This window comes from Oncorhynchus mykiss, chromosome 5, assembly GCF_013265735.2.
Source record: "Oncorhynchus mykiss isolate Arlee chromosome 5, USDA_OmykA_1.1, whole genome shotgun sequence".
Taxonomy (NCBI): Eukaryota; Metazoa; Chordata; class Actinopteri; order Salmoniformes; family Salmonidae; genus Oncorhynchus; species Oncorhynchus mykiss.
The window spans coordinates 49,082,951-49,100,550 of record NC_048569.1 but is presented as its reverse complement, the minus strand read 5'-3'; the positions used below and the strand labels follow the sequence as shown (position 1 = coordinate 49,100,550).

Below are 17,600 nucleotides of genomic sequence, written 5' to 3'. Positions count from 1 at the left end.
TTTTTAACAAATCAAAAACTGAAAAATTGGGCGTGCAAAATTATTCAGCCCCTTTACTTTCAGTGCAGCAAACTCTCTCCAGAAGTTCAGTGAGGATCTCTGAATGATCCAATGTTGACCTAAATGACTAATGATGATAAAAACAATCCACCTGTGTGTAATCAAGTCTCCGTATAAATGCACCTGCACTGTGATAGTCTCAGAGGTCCGTCAAAAGCGCAGAGAGCATCATGAAGAACAAGGAACACACCAGGCAAGTCCGAGATAATGTTGTGAAGAAGTTTAAAGCCGGATTTGGATACAAAAAGATTTCCCAAGCTTTAAACATCCCAAGGAGCACTGTGCAAGCGATAATATTGAAATGGAAGGAGTATCAGACCACTGCAAATCTACCAAGACCTGGCCGTCCCTCTAAACTTTCAGCTCATACAAGGAGAAGACTGATCAGAGATGCAGCCAAGAGGCCCATGATCACTCTGGATGAACTGCAGAGATCTACAGTTGAGGTGGGAGACTCTGTCCATAGGACAACAATCAGTCGTATATTGCACAAATCTGGCCTTTATGGAAGAGTGGCAAGAAGAAAGCCTTTTCTTAAAGATATCAATAAAAAGTGTCGTTTAAAGTTTGCCACAAGCCACCTGGGAGACACACCAAACATGTGGACGAAGGTGCTCTGGTCAGATGAAACCAAAATTGAACTTTTTGGCAACAATGCAAAACATTATGTTTGGCGTAAAAGCAGCACAGCTGAACACACCATCCCCACTGTCAAACATGGTGGTGGCAGCATCATGGTTTGGGCCTGCTTTTCCTCAGCAGGGACAGGGAAGATGGTTAAAATTGATGGGAAGATGGATGGAGCCAAATACAGGACCATTCTGGAAGAAAACCTGATGGAGTCTGCAAAAGACCTGAGACTGGGACGGAGATTTGTCTTCCAACAAGACAATGATCCAAAACATAAAGCAAAATCTACAATGGAATGGTTAAAAAATAAACATATCCAGGTGTTAGAATGGCCAAGTCAAAGTCCAGACCTGAATCCAATCGAGAATCTGTGGAAAGAACTGAAAACTGCTGTTCACAAATGCTCTCCATCCAACCTCACTGAGCTCGAGCTGTTTTGCAAGGAGGAATGGGAAAAAATGTCAGTCTCTCGATGTGCAAAACTGATAGAGACATACCCCAAGCGACTTACAGCTGTAATCGCAGCAAAAGGTGGCGCTACAAAGTATTAACTTAAGGAGGCTGAATAATTTTGCACGCCCAATTTTTCAGTTTTTGATTTGTTAAAAAAGTTTGAAATATCCAATAAATGTCGTTCAACTTCATGATTGTGTCCCACTTGTTGTTGATTCTTCACAAAAAAATACAGTTTTATATCTTTATGTTTGAAGCCTGAAATGTGGCAAAAGGTCGCAAAGTTCAAGGGGGCCGAATACTTTCGCAAGGCACTGTATATATATATATATATATATATATATATATATATATATATATATATATATATATGCGATGAGTAATGTAGGATATGTAAACATTATTAAAGTGGCGTTATTTAAGGTGACTAGTTTTTATTAAAGTGGCCAGAGATTTGAGTCTGTATGTTGATAGCAGCCTCTCTATGTTAGTGATGCTCTCGATTGTGCATCTGTAAAAGCTTTTGAGTGTTTTAGGTGATAAGCCAAATTTCTTGAGCCTCCTGAGGTTGAAGAGGCGCTGTTGCGCCTTCTTCACCACGCAGTCTGTGTGGGTGGACCATTTTAGTTTGATGTGTACGCCGAGGAACGTAAAACTTTCCACCCTCTCCACTGCTGTACCTTCGGTGTGGATGGGGGGAGGGGATGCTCCCTCTGCTGTTTCCTGAAGTCCACAATTATCTCCTTTGTTTTGTTGATGTTGAGGGAGAGGTTATTTTCCTGACACACACTCCGAGGACCCTCACCTCCTCCCTGTAGGCCGTCTCGTCGCTATTGGTAATCAAGCCTACCACTATAGTGTCGTCTGCAAACTTGATGATTGAGTTGGAAGTGTGCATAGCCACGCAGTCATGGGTGAACAGGGAGTACAGGAGGGGGCTGAGAACGCAACATTGTGGGGCCCCAGTGTTGAGGATCAGCAGGGTGGAGGTGTTGTCTCCTACCTTCACCACCTGGGGGCGGCCCGACAAGTCCAGAACCCAGTTGTACAAGGCGGGGTCGAGACTCAGGGTACTATGGTATTAAATGCTGAGCTGTAGTCAATGAACAGCATTCTTACATAAGTCAATAAATAATACATAAAATAATACATAAAAAACAAATAACTGCATAGTTTACTAAGGACCTGAAGCGAGGCCATCATCTCTGTCGGCGCCATCCTGTGTTCCAATGGCACGTTGTGTTAGTTAAGAGGTAAGAGGCGACTCCGGGATGCTGGCCTTCAAGGCAGAGTTCCTCTGTCCAGTGTCTGTGTTCTTTTGCCCATCTTAATCTTTCCTTTTTCTTGGCCAATCTGAGATATGGCTTTTTCTTTGCAACTCTGCCTAGAAGGCCAGCATCCCAGAGTCGTCTCTTCACTGTTAGCGTTGAGACGGGTGTTTTGCGGGTACTATTTAATGAAGCTGCCAGTTGAGGATTTGTGAGGCGTCTGTTTCTCAAACTAGACACTCTAATGTACTTGTCCTCTTGTTCAGTTGTGCACCGGGGCCTCCCACTCCTCTTTCTATTCTGGTTAGAGCCAGTTTGCACTGTTCTGTGAAGGGAGGAGTACACAGCATTGTACGAGATCTTCAGTTTCTTAGCAATTTCTCACATGGTATAGTCTTAATTTCTCAGAACAAGAATAGACTGATGAGTTTCAGAAGAAAGTTCTTTGTTTCTGGCCATTTTGAGCCTGTAATCGAACCCACAAATGCTGATGCTCCAGATACTCAACTACTCTAAAGAAGGCCAGTTTTATCGCTTCATTAATCAGAACAGTTTTCAGCTGTGCTAACATAATTGCCAAACGGTTTTCTAATGATCAATGATCAGTGATGGTTGCTGAAAATGGGTCTCTGTACGCCCATGTAGATATTCCATTAAAAATCTTCCGTTGCCAGCTACAATAGTCATTTACAACATTAACCATGTCTACAATGTATTTCTGATCAATTTCTTTCAAAAACAAGGACATTTCTAAGTGACCCCAAACTTTTGAACGGTAGGGTACATTATAATAATAAGAAACACCCTTGCGTAAAATGTAAGTCGCTTTGGATAAAAGTGTCTGGCAAATGGCATATAAAGTTGAAATCAGAAATGTACATACACTTAGGTTGGAGTCATTAAAACTCGTTTTTTAACCACTCCACAAATGTCTTGTTAACAAACTATAGTTTTGGCTAGTCGGTTAGGACATCTACTTTGTGCATGACACAAATGCACAAAGGCCGTGCCTTTAAACAGCTTGGAAAATTCCAGAAAAGATGTCATGGCTTTAGAAGCTTCTGATAGGCTAATTGATATTTGAGTCAATTGGAGTTGTACCTGTGTATGTATTTAAAGGCCTACCTTCAAACTTAGTGCCTCTTTGCCTGACATCATGGGAAAATCAAAAGAAATCAGCCAAGACCTTAGAAAATAAATTGTAACCTCCAAGTCTGGTTCATCCTTGGGAGCAATTTCCAAATGCCTGAAGGTACCACATGCATCTGTACAAACAATCGTACACAAGTATAAACACCATGGGACCACACAGCCGTCATACCGCTCAGGAAGGAGACGTGTTCTGTCTCCTAGAGATGAGCATACTTTGGTGCGAAAAGTGCAAATCAATCCCAGAACAACAGCAACGGACCTTGTGACGGTGCTGGAGGAAACAGGTAGAAAAGTATCTATATCCACAGCTAAACGAGTCCTATATCGACATAACCTGAAAGGCAGCTCAGCAAGGAAGAAGGCACAGCTCCAAAACCGCCATCAAGCCAGACTACGCAACTGCACATGGGAACAAAGATCATACTTTTTGGAGAAATATCCTCTGGTCTGTGGAAACAAAAAATGGAACTGTTTGGACATAATGACCATCGTTTTGTTTGGAGGAAAAAGGGGGAGGCTTGCAAGCCGAAGAACACCATCCCAACCGTGAAGCACGAGGGTGTCAGTATCATGTTGTGGGGTGCTTTGCTGCAGGAGGGACTGGTGCACTTCACAAAATAGATGGCATCATGAGGAAGTAAAATTATGTGGAAATATTGAAGCAACATCTCAAGACATCAGTCTTAAAGCTTGGTCACAAATGGGTCTTCCAAATGGACAATGACCCCAAGCATACTTCCAAAGTTGTGGCAAAATGGCTTAAGGATGTCAAAGTCAAGGTATTGGAGTGGCCATCACAAAGCCCTGACCCCATAGAAAATAGAAATAGAAAATGTGTGGGCAAAACTGAAAAAGTGTGTGCGAGCAAGGAGGCTTTACAAACCTGACTCAGTCACACCAGCTCTGTCAGGAGGAATGGTCCAAAATTCACCCAACTTATTGTGGGAAGCTTGTGGAAGGCTACCCAAAACTTTGACCGAAGTTAAACAATTTAAAGGCAATGCTACCAAATACTAATTGAGTGTATGTAAACCTCTGACCCACTGGGAATGTGATGAAAGAAATAAAAGCTGAAAGAAATCATTCTCTCTACTATTATTCTGCCATTTCACATTCTTAAAATAAAGTGGTGATCCTAACTGACCTAAGACGGGGAATTTTTACTAGGATTAAATGTCAGGAATTGTGAAAAACAGAGTTGAAATGTATTTGGTAAAGGTGTATATAAACTTCCGGCTTCAACTGTATATTTATATATTATGATATATTATATTTGTTTTGAACAACTTTCATCCTCTTTATTGACAATGCAGCTGGAGATTAGTGTTGGGCGTGTCCAGATGAACTTCCTGCATCTCTTGAGCTCAAAGGCGGTGCAACATGTGACCATCCACTGCCTGAACGTACCTATCTGGAGGACCTCTGAGGACCAGCCTCCTTCAAAGGGGTCTGTGCATTTCAGGGCGTGGAGTGGGGAGATCATTGAGGCAGGAGGAGAGATGGAGCCTCACGTCATCGAGGACTCCTGTTGGGTACGGCTGCCATTTTCTCTCAGTGGAGTGCACTCTCTGAGCTTGAGGTAGAAGTTGTCTCTCACCACAGATCTAGGATCGATTTACACTACCCTACCCCTGATTCTAACCATTAGGGGTATGGAAAATATACTCCCCTCCATATGAAAAGTTTCTTTCCAAAACGCTATATACACTATATCCATTTTCAGATATGGTCAATTAGCTTTTATTGTTAAAAAAAATTAAAGAGGGGTTGTTCAATGATTGCTTGAAATCTATCACTCGCTTCCTTTCAGAGGGACAAATGTTTTTTTTTTTTTGCAAAACACTATAAATAAGTAGTACTGCTAGGTTTTACAGTCACATCTACAAGTAACTACATTTTTAGTAAATAACTGTAGGAATGATACTTTGACATCAATATTAAAATAAAAAACATTAAGAAATTAATCAATATAGTAATATGAGATCTGCATGTAAAACATTGACATTTTAGTCATTTAGCAGATGCTCTTATCTAGAGAAACTTGCAGTTAGTGCATAGCTAGTAAAAATTGTACTAAATAAAAAAACTTGGTGAGAAAATGAATATACAGTATACGAACATTCCATTCCAGCAAAAAAATTTATAGATTCATAATCAAGTGACATAACAAAGCATTGCAGTGCCATCTTTAGGACTCCATCTTCTGCTGTCTAAAACAGACCGAATTAATCAAAGTTAAAACAATACATCTGTAAATAATGTAGACATTTGATGAGGAAGTCTTAGTCATACCATTTTACATGGTGTTTTGTGAACCAATGAGCAGTATTTCTGAAGTTTGACAATGTCATGAAAGCATAGGATGATTTGTCCAGCCAGCCATATGACATCAAAGTGATGCTGCTAACCAGTTCAGCACACAAAATGTTGAATTCTTCCACCAAAAGCAAGCTAGCTACTGTTACTAAGTTAATAGCTAGCTAACATTATTTTCAGATGAGTCAAAGTTGGCTAGTTATGTCGCCATATTTCTAGCTCCTAGCCAACTTTGCTGTATTTTATTTTTTGTTATTTCTTACATTATTTGCTCAGAATATTTCCGGCATTATTACCTACAGCTGAAAATAACTTTTGGATATTAGATCGGCGGTCACTCGTCACAATTTCGATCAGAAATTCGACTTTCCTGAATTGGATCCTTTGTTTGAATTCCCAGAGGCAATTCCATTCATCCTGGGGCTGCAACGTCGACAGAGAACAGGAATAAGGTCTGGGCTGCTAATCAGACTCAGGAGGTGTGCATATCATCCACCTCTTCCGAGTATATTATTCATTAAAGTTCAGTCCCTGGACAATAAAGTATTGATGACTGTCACTGACTCTGTGACAGAGTTCATCAGGAAGTGCATTGAGGATGTTGTTCCCACTGTGACGATTAGAACTTAACCAAACCACAAACCGTGGATAGATGGCAGCATGCACGAACCACCGCATTTAACCACGGCAAGGTGAACAAACAGACCAGCTATGGGCAATCAAAGAGACAAAACGACAGTACAGGGACAAAGTGGAGTCGCAATTCAACGGCTCAGACACAAGACGTATGTGTCAGGGACTCCAGACAATCACAGATTATAAAGGGAAAGCCAGCCACGTTGCGGACACCAACGCCTCACTCCCGGACAAGCTAAAAAAAACTTATTCGCCCGCTTCAAGCAAAAAGATAGACAAGATAGAACTGCCAAAGGGGGCGGTGTTGCAATCTACTGCAAATATAGCCTACAGAGTTCTGTCCTACTATCCAGGTCTGTACCCAAACAATTTGAACTTCTACTTTTAAAAATCCACCTCTCTAAAAACAAGTCTCTCACCGTTGCCGCCTGCTATAGACCACCCTCTGCCCCCAGCTGTGCTCTGGACACCATATGTGAACTGACTGCCCCCCATCTATCTTCAGAGCTTGTGCTGCTAGGCGACCTAAACTGGAACATGCTTAACACCCCAGCCATCCTACAATCTAAACTTGATGCCCTCAACCTCACACAAATTATCAATGAACCTACCAGGTACCTCCCCAAAGCCTTAAACACAGGCACCCTCATAGATATCATCCTAACCAACTTGCCCTCTAAATACACCTCTGCTGTTTTCAACCAAGATCTCAGCGATCACTGCCTCATTGCCTGCATCCGTAATGGGTCAGCGGTCAAACGACCTCCACTCATCACTGTAAAACGCTACCTGAAACACTTCAGCGAGCAGGCCTTTCTAATCGACCTGGCCGGGGTATCCTGGAAGGATATTGATCTCATCCCGTCAGTAGAGGATGCCTGGATATTTTTTTTAAATGCCTTCCTAACCATCTTAAATAAACATGCCCCATTCAAGAAATTTAGAACCAGGAACAGATATAGCCCTTGGTTCTCCCCAGACCTGACTGCCCTTAACCAACACAAAAACATCCTATGGCGTTCTGCATTAGCATCGAACAGCCCCCGTGATATGCAGCTGTTTAGGGAAGCTAGAAACCATTATACACAGGCAGTGTAAAAAGCCAAGGCTAGCTTTTTCAAGCTGAAATTTGCTTCCTGTAACACTAACTCAAAAAGATTCTGGGACACTGTAAAGTCCATGGAGAATAAGAACACCTCCTCCCAGCTGCCCACTGCACTGAAGATAGGAAACACTGTCACCACTGATAAATCCACCATAATTGAGAATTTCAATAAGCATTTTTCTACAGCTGGCCATGCTTTCCACCTAGCTACTCCAAACCCGGTCAACAGCACTACACCCCCCACAGCAACTCGCCCAAGCCTTCCCCATTTCTCCTTCTCCCAAATCCGTTCAGCTGATGTTCTGAATGAGCTGCAAAATCTGGACCCCTACAAATCAGCCGGGCTAGACAATCTGGACCCTTTCTTTCTAAAATTATCTGCCGAAATTGTTGCCACCCCTATTACTAGCCTGTTCAACCTCTCTTTCGTGTCGTCTGAGATTCCCAAAGATTGGAAAGCAGCTGCGGTCATCCCCCTCTTCAAAGGGGGTGACACTCTTGACCCAAACTGCTACAGACCTATATCTATCCTACCATGCCTTTCTAAGGTTTTCGAAAGCCAAGTCAACAAACAGATTACCGACCATTTAGAATCTCACCATACCTTCTCTGCTATGCAATCTGGTTTCAGAGCTGGTCATGGGTGCACCTCAGCCACGCTCAAGGTCCTAAATGATATCTTAACTGCCATCGACTCTTAAATGCCATACAACTCTCCTTCCGTGGCCTCCAATTGCCCTTAAATACAAGTAAAACTAAATGCATGCTCTTCAACCGATCGCTACCTGCACCTACCCGCCTGTCCAACATCACTACTCTGGACGGCTCTGACTTAGAATATGTGGACAACTACAAATACTTAGGTGTCTGGTTAGACTGTAAACTCTCCTTCCAGACCCATATCAAACATCTCCAATCCAAAGTTAAATCTAGAATTGGCTTCCTATTTCGCAACAAAGCATCCTTCACTCATGCTGCCAAACATACCCTTGTAAAACTGACCATCCTACCAATCCTCGACTTTGGCGATGTCATTTACAAAATAGCCTCCAATACCCTACTCAACAAATTGGATGCAGTCTATCACTGTGCAATCCGTTTTGTCACCAAAGCCCCATATACTACCCACCATTGCGACCTGTACGCTCTCGTTGGCTGGCCCTCGCTTCATACTCGTCGCCAAACCCATTGGCTCCATGTCATCTACAAGACCCTGCTAGGTAAAGTCCCCCCTTATCTCAGCTCGCTGGTCACCATAGCATCTCCCACCTGTAGCACACGCTCCAGCAGGTATATCTCTCTAGTCACCCCCAAAACCAATTCTTTCTTTGGCCGCCTCTCCTTCCAGTCCTCTGCTGCCAATGACTGGAACGAACTACAAAAATCTCTGAAACTGGAAACACTTATCTCCCTCACTAGCTTTAAGCACCAACTGGCAGAGCAGCTCACAGATTACTGCACCTGTACATAGCCCACCTATAATTTAGCCCAAACAACTACCTCTTTCCCTACTGTATTTTATTTATTTATTTATTTTGCTCTTTTGCACCCCATTATTTTTATTTCTACTTTGCACTTTGCACATTCTTCCATTGCAAATCTACCATTCCAGTGTTTTACTTGCTATATTGTATTTACTTTGCCACCATGGCCTTTTTTGCCTTTACCTCCCTTATCTCACCTCATTTGCTCACATCGTATTTAGACTTGTTTATACTGTATTATTGACTGTATGTTTGTTTTACTCCACGTGTAACTCTGTGTCGTTGTATGTGTCGAACTGCTTTGCTTGGCCAGGTCACAATTGTAAATGAGAACTTGTTCTCAACTTGCCTACCTGGTTAAATAAAGGTGAAATAAAAAATAAATAATAAAAAAACACAGAGCCACCGATGCCGGCCACTGGCGCTCACGAGGACAGTGAGCTCTCATTCTCCAGCCCAGATGGCATCCCTAGCCGCGTCCTCAGAGCATGCGCAGACCAGCTGGCAGGAATGTTTATGGACATATTCAATCTCTCCCTAGCCAGTCTGCTGTCCCCTCATGCTTCAAGTCCCTTCTTATTCCTGTACCCAAGAAAGCAAAGGTAACTGAACTAAATTACAATCACTCCGTAGCACTCACTTCTGTCATCATTAAGTGCTTTGAGAGGCTAGTTAAGGATCATATCTCCTCCACCTTACCCGACACCCTAGACCCACTACAATTTCCATTCTGCTCCAACAGATAAACGGATTATACGATCACCGTCGCACTGCACACTGCCTATCCAATCTGGACAAGATAAATACCTATGTAAGAATACTGTTCATTGACAACAGCTCAGCCTTCATCGCCATAGTGCTCTTCACTAAGCCCAGCCCCTGGGTCTGAATCCCACCCTGTGCAACTGGGTCCTGGACTTCCTTACTGGCCGACCCCAGGTGGGGAAGGTAGGCAAAAAAACTTCCTCCACGCAGATCCTCAACATGGGGGCCCCACAAGGGCTCCTGTACACCCTGTTCACCCAGGACGCACGTCTCCAACTCAATCATCAAGTTTGCTGACGACACAACAAGGGTAGGCCTGATTAACATCTATGACAAGACAGCCTACAGGGAGGAGGTGAGGGCCCTGGCGGAGTGGTGCCAGGAAAATAACCATTCCCTCAACAACAGCAAAAACAAGCTGATTGTGGACTTCAGGAGACAGCAGAGAGAGCAAGCCCCCTCCACATCAACGGGCCACAGTGGAGAGGGTTCCTCTGCGTGCTCATCACTGACAACCTGAAACGGTCCATCCACACAGCATGGTGAAGAAGGCTCAGCAGCTATGGGGGCTGATCCAGGGGATGGCCGGCTCAGTAACCCAGGACCAGGTCCAGAGGAGTGTGTCGGAGGGCCCAGAGCCGTAAAACTGTTAGAGCCGCACGTCTGGATGAAAGGGCAGAAGGAGAATACGTTGGAATGTTCCTCCTCTCTTTGCTCTAACTCGATTCCACTTTGCCTCTGATGGTGTAGAGCAAGACGCAGTAGTCCTCTGTTTCTCGTCGGTGGGATGTGTTAATACAGGAAAGTGGTCCAAGGTATAATCCTCAGAAGCAACTGCAGAGGATTCCAATCTCATAGAGAACCCTGTATTACCCTCTCGGTCATTTAAAATTGTCACATCAAAAACAGCATGCGATCTTGAAGTCTTCTTAGCCAGAGCGTGATGTTCTTTTAGGATCCTTTTCCTCTCACTAGGTGTTCAATGATCTGGTCTTTTTAGGAAACTAGTTGTTTACACTTTTCACAAGTGCATACAGTAAGTCAGTAAATTCTTCCTCTATCACTACAGTCAACATAACACAGGTGTCACATTTCAGGAATCCTGGGTTAATTGAATTTGTCCAAATTCTTGTGAATTCTTCATGTGAGGACTAGATGCATAATGTGCTTATAGATATGTATGAAAATACTCTCAAATAAAAGGTGACAATCTGTACTGTCGCCTAATATAAAACATTTGAATTCAAATTAAAAATACTGGAGTATAGAGGCACATGTTTTAGCTTCACTGTCCAAATGCATATGGAGGGGAGTGTGTTTGACCATTACCTGGTCTGTATCTGTGAGGCTATCAGAAAGGTGCTACTTCTTCTTACTCCAGTCTCTCAACTTCCATTTTCTGCACTATGAACAGTAATAGAATAATGACATATCAATCATAAAATCTGAAACTCTTTTACTTTGACTTCTTTGTTTCTCTATTACAGATGAAGGATGGACGCTGGCACCACACCCATTTTGTGTTCCACACCCAGGATCCTAACCTGCTCCCTGTGGTTAACATCTATAACTTACCCAAGACCACTCTCGGATCACACTACCACCTGGAGGTTGGCCCTGTGTGTTTCCTGTAAGGTTGTGTATGTCTGTGTGGTGCTGTGTGTGCAGGGACCCTCACTTCTGAACCTCCATGCAGTTGGGGTGAATGGAACAGTCCACTCCCTTCCTCAAGCACCGTCCAAGAAGGACCTCTGCACCCCTCCCTCAACACCCCCTTATCACCCCTCTCATCAGACTGCAGAAATAAAGGGAAGATATTTTGATGCTGGGGGAGAATGAGGAGAAGAGCAAAGGAGGAATGGGGGAGTTCTCACACTAATAGCTCCTAAAGAAGACAATTTGTTATTTTTTGCTCTTCAGGAATGATTTAAACTAAAAACAAGCTGTGGATATCTTCTTGGAGAAAAGGCTTTGCCAAACAGTCTCTCATGAACAATTAAGTTAAGGGACATCCAGACTAAGTCGATACTGCCAATTCCCCTTCTTTTGGAATTACAGTGTGTACTTAATAAATACCAAGGAACAACAGTCTGTCCAAGAGATTAATTAAAGTAATGGGGAACAATATTAAACATACTGTACATATATATGCGTATTCCGTCACTTTTATACATGTATATTTTATGTAAAGAAATAATCTTCAAGTGCAATAGAAAATTAGATGATCATTTCATATTTTAGACTTCGATAATGCTGAAGGCTTTTTTTGTGTGCTTTGGTGCTTGACTTGATTTTCTTTTTAAAGCACTTACTCATAGTCCCAAACATGAGACCGACACGTCTCTCAGTCTCTGTGCCATAAAGGATATCAGTGGCAACCAGTCAGTGTATATTGTCTCAGACCTTCTGCCTATAATAATTATTAATGCGTATATCACACCAATTAGACTTGATATACTGTCGGGTGGTGGTCATTTTAGGACACACTTCAAGACCATGCTTGCCTGCATACTCTGTATTGAATGTCAGTCAGATAAGGGATCAGGGCCCAGTTTCCCAAAACCATTTTATGGCTAAGTTAATCGTAAGAACTATTTAGATGTTTTTGGGAAACTGGGCCCTGGTCACTACCTTCGGCTGATACTCCTCACCTAAAAGAGTGAGCAAGGTGTTTTAGAGGTGTTCATACAGTTGAAGTCGAAAGTATACATACACTTAGGTTGGAGTCATTAAAATGTGTTTTTCAACCACTCCACAAATTTCTTGTTAACAAACTATAGTTTTGGCAAGTCGGTTAGGACATCTACTTTGTGCATAACACCACTAATTTACCCAACAATTTTTTACAGACATTATTTCACTTTTGAAGTGGGTCAGAAGTTTACACACAAAGTTGACTGTGCCTTTAAACGGCTTAGAAAATTCCAGAAATTTATGTCATGGATTTAGAAGCTTATGATAAATGATGTCAATTAGCCTGAGTCAATTGGAGGTGTACCTGTAGCTGTATTTCAAGGCCTACCTTCAAACTCAGTGCCTCTTTGCTTGACATCAAGGGGAAAATCAAAAGAAATCAACCAAGACCTCAGAAAAAAATTATAGACCTCCACAAGTCTGGTTCATCCTTGGGAGCAATTTCCAAACGCCTGAAGGTACCACGTTCATCTGTACAAACAATAGTATGCAAGTATAAACACCATGGGACGAAGCAGCCGTCACCCGCTCAGGAATGAGACGTGTTCTGTCTCCTAGAGATAAATGTACTTTGGTGCAAAAACTGCAAATCAATCCCAGAACAACAGCAACGGGCCTTGTGAAGATGCTGGAGGAAACCGGTACAAAAGTATCTATATCCACAGTAAAACGAGTCCTATATCGACATAACCTGAAAGGCCGCTCAGCAAGCAGGAAGCCACTGCTCCAAAACCGCCATAAAAAAAAGCCAGACTACGGTTTGCAACTGCACATGGGGACAAAGATTGTACTTTTTGGAGAATTTTCCTCTAGTCTGATGAAACAAAAATAGAAATGTTTGGCCATATATGACCATCGTTATCTTTGGAGAAAAAAGGGGGATGCTTGTAAGCCGAAGAACACCATCCCAACCGTGAAGCACGGGGGTGGCAGCATCATGTTGTTGGGGGTGCTTTGCTGTAAGAGGGACTGGTGCACTTCACATAATAGATTACATCATGAGGGAGGAAAATTATGTTAATAATATTGATGCAACATCTCAAGACATCTGTCAGGAAGATAAAGCTTGGTCGCAAATGGGGTCTTCCAAATGGACAATGACCCCAAGCATACTTCCAAAGTTGTGGCAAAATGGCTTAAGGACAACAAAGTCAAGGCATTGGAGTGGCCATCACAAAGCCCTGACCTCAATCCCATAGAAAATTTGTGGGCAGAACTGAAAAAGCATGTGCGAGCAAGGAGGCCTACAAAACTGACTCAGTTACACCAGCTGTATCAAGAGGAATGGGCTAAAATTCACCCAACTTATTGTGGGAAGCTTGTGGAAGGCTACCCAAAATTTTGACCGAAGTTAAACAATTTAAAGGCAATGCTACCAAATACTAATTGAGTGTATGTAAACTTCTGATCCACTGGGAATGTGATGAAATAAATAAAAGCTGAAAGAAATCATTCTCTCTACTATTATTCTGACATTTCACATTCTTAAAATAAAGTGGTGATCCTAACTGACCTAAGACAGGGATTTTTTACTAGGATTAAATGTCAGGAATTGTGAAAAACGGAGTTTAAATGTATTTGGCTAAGGTGTATGTAAACTTCCGACTGCAACTGTAAATATATATATTTACATACAAAATATCAGCCCAATGACTCATGCATTTCCAAACAAGATCTATGCTTTTGCCTTCACCTGTCTGTTTGCCTTGCAGTTCCCCATGTTTAATGTTCAGTTCTTCAATAAATATTTAGGATCTGGGTTTGAACACTTGCATACCCAATAATATATTTTCTAGATTCTGCAGTATATCCGCCAGGGGTCACGATAATGGAACCAGTCCCTTCCTCTCACTACTCTGCCCTAGATTTGTGCGTTCACATGCGCCTCCACCGTAGGCATCAGTGCAGGCTGCTGAGGGCAGGGCAGCTTATAATAATGTCTGGAATGGAGTGAGTGGAATGGCATCAAACCCATGGAAACCAGTTCTATCCTAGCACGCTCAGCGATATGTTTGGAATTTGCGCAAAAAGGGCAGCGTTCAATCTGTGGAGCGCATTTGGCAGTGCCCCATTCATTAAAGGTAATTTCCAAAAGAGCCATCGATAAAATGCAATTGTGTTCATTGTCTGTAGCTTATGCCGGCACATACCATACCCCCACCGCCACCATGCGGCACTCTGTTTACAACGTTGACATCACTACAAACCACTTGCCCACACGATGCCATATACGTAGTCTGCAGTTGTGAGGCAGGTAGGACGTAATGCTAAATTCTCTAAAACAATGTTAGGGGTGACTTATAGTAGAGAAATTAACATTCCATTATCTGGTAACAGCTCTGGTGGACATTGTTGCAATCAGCATGCCAATTACATGCTCCCTCAAAACTTGAATCATCTGTGTTGTGTGACAAAACTGTACATTTTAGTGGCCTTTTATTGTCCCCAGCACAAGGTGCATCTGTGTAGTGATCATGCTATTTAATCAGCTTCTTGATATGCCACACCTGTCAGGTGGATGGATTATCGAGGCAAAGGAGAAATGCTCACTGACAAGCATGTAAACAAATTTGAGCAGAACATTAGAGAGAAATACGTTTTTTGTGCTTATGGAACATTTCTGGGATCTTTTATTTCAGCTCATGCGACCAACACTTACATATATATTTTTGTTCAGCATACCTTCGTTTGACATAACTAATTGTCATTTTAAGGAGAAAACACATTCCAATGAGCACAGATGTCAGGTCAACGTCTAGTTTTGATTTGATTGAGTTGTAAACAAATGTGAACTCAATGTGAAATAAAAAAAACAACAACGTGTCATTAGATTTAGAGTTTTTTTTACATTGATTACGTTTTGCAAATCCAATCAGTTCTCCACGTTGATTCAACGTCATCACATAGATTTCATGGGTTGAAATGACATGGAAATAACGTTAATTCAACCTAGTGGAATCGCACCGATTGACGTCTGCCGTTTATTTGCCGTTCATTTGCCATTCATTCGATTGCTGAAGGTGCTGTGTTTTTTAGGGTGGCGACTGACAAATGTCATTTTCGCCTGTTTCTACATGTAGAATCGGTTTGCAAATTATGGCTGGCACTCAGTTGAGGTGCTAAGCAGAGGTGCTAAGCAACAACCACATTGAATCTGATGTTTTTAATTCCAAATTCATACGTGGCACTCAAACCTGATACAATTTCGGTGTTTCATATTTTGAATTTCAAGCATCTAGACCTTAGTCTGGACACTCACATCCATTTTTTTTATCTTACGTATTTCTTTTGCACATGGCCTGCCATTACCACGACAACCACCCCCAAATTTAGAGGAACAGTGACACGAAATGAGCATTACATCTGTGTGCTACTTCAGAGGCTACATCAGTGTGAATGCACAAATCTGATATGTAAAACTGAGTGTGGACAGTCAGAAAAAAATATTGAATATGAATAATGATCAGATTTGGGTTTTTAGGATGGCTGTGTAATGCAAATCCACAGTTTTTGCCACGGGGCGAAGAGAAGATTTTACAATTGTATAACTCATTTCTTGCAATTCTACTCATTTTGCCATAGGGCGGAGAGAAAAATGTGCAGATTTACAGCTAATTTCCTGCATTTCCACAGATTTTCCCAGACTGTGGAGGAAAATATTTTAGTATGATAACTGATGATCAACGGGTCGATCCTGGTCGGTAATTCAACCATGATTATTACGAGTTTAGACAGCTGGCCAATCTAAAAAAAATTGCTGACATGGGCTAATTGAGTGACTGCTGATGCACAACAAAATTTTGAAATTGCACCTTGTGCAGTCTATTATAATAACTCTCAGCAGTAAGTTGAGACACCGACTGAGTTCCTAAAATTGGTTCCTGACATTGGTCCATAGGCTAGTTGCCAATAACTGTTCAAAAAGATAGGACAGCAGCTAGCTGATAGCATCTGCGCTCCAATAGTCCAAAAGGGGCTACAGCTACTAGCCAGAGCTCACCTAGTCCAGCAGGGGCAACAGCTACCAGAGAGAGCTCACCTAGTCCAACAGGGGCTACAGCCACTAGCCGGAGCACACCTCGTCCAACAGGGGCAAAAGCTACTACCCAGAGCTCACCTATTCCACCAGGGGCAACAGCTACCAGAGAGAGTTCACCTAGTCCAACAGGGGCTTCAGCCACTAGCCGGAGCACACCTCATCCAACAGGGGCAAAGCTACTAGCCAGAGCTCACCTAGTCCAACAGGGGCAACAGATACTAGCCAGAGCACACCTCGTCCCACATGGTCTACAGTTACTACCCAGAACTCACCTAGTACAACAGGGCTACATTTCCTACCCAGAGCTCACCTAGTCCGACATGGGCATTAGCTACTATAGAGAGCTCACCTAGTCCAACGGGGATTACAGCCACTAGAGAGAGCTCACCTAGTCCAACAGGGAATACAGCCACTAGCCAGAGCACACCTAGTCCAACAGGGGCTACAGCTACTACCCAGAGCTCACCTATCCCAACAGGGGCAACAGCTACTAGAGAGAGTTCACCTAGTCCAACAGGGGCAACAGCTAATAGAGAGAGCTCACCTAGTCCAACAGGAAATACAGCCACTAGCCAGAGCACACCTAGTCCAGCAGGGGCAAAAGCTACTAACCAGAGCTCACCTAGTCCAACAGGGGCAAAAGCTACTAGCCATAGCACACCTACTCCAACACGGCTACATTTTCAAGCCAGAGCTCACCTAGTCCAACAGGGGTTACAGCTACTAGACAGAGCTAATCTACTCCAAAAAGGGCCAGAGCTACTATCCAGAGCACACCTCGACCAACAGGGGCTACTGCCACGACCCAGAGCTCACCTAGTCCAACAGGGGCATAAACTACGAGTCCAGAGTACTACCTACTCCAAAACAGGCTACAGCTCCTAGCTACAGCTCACCTTGTCCTAAAGGGGATACAGCTACTAGCCAGAGCACTTCCTACTTCAAAAAGGGCTCCAGCTCCTAGCCAGAGCTCACCCAGTCCAACAGGGCTACAGCTA

The 17,600-nt window shown here is 42.8% G+C and overlaps 1 protein-coding gene across 1 annotated transcript in view; it reads left to right on the top strand.

Annotated features, from left to right (window-relative positions):
* The window catches only part of col27a1a (collagen, type XXVII, alpha 1a), a 282,454-nt gene extending 270,438 nt beyond the window's left edge, over positions 1-12,016 (top strand). Inside the window, exons 60-61 of the mRNA XM_036977752.1 lie at positions 4,877-5,095; positions 11,357-12,016. Coding sequence (XP_036833647.1) covers positions 4,877-5,095; positions 11,357-11,503 — 366 coding nt within the window. The 3' untranslated portion in view covers positions 11,504-12,016. The remainder of the gene's footprint in view (positions 1-4,876; positions 5,096-11,356) is intronic.
* The last annotated feature ends 5,584 nt before the right edge of the window (positions 12,017-17,600 follow it).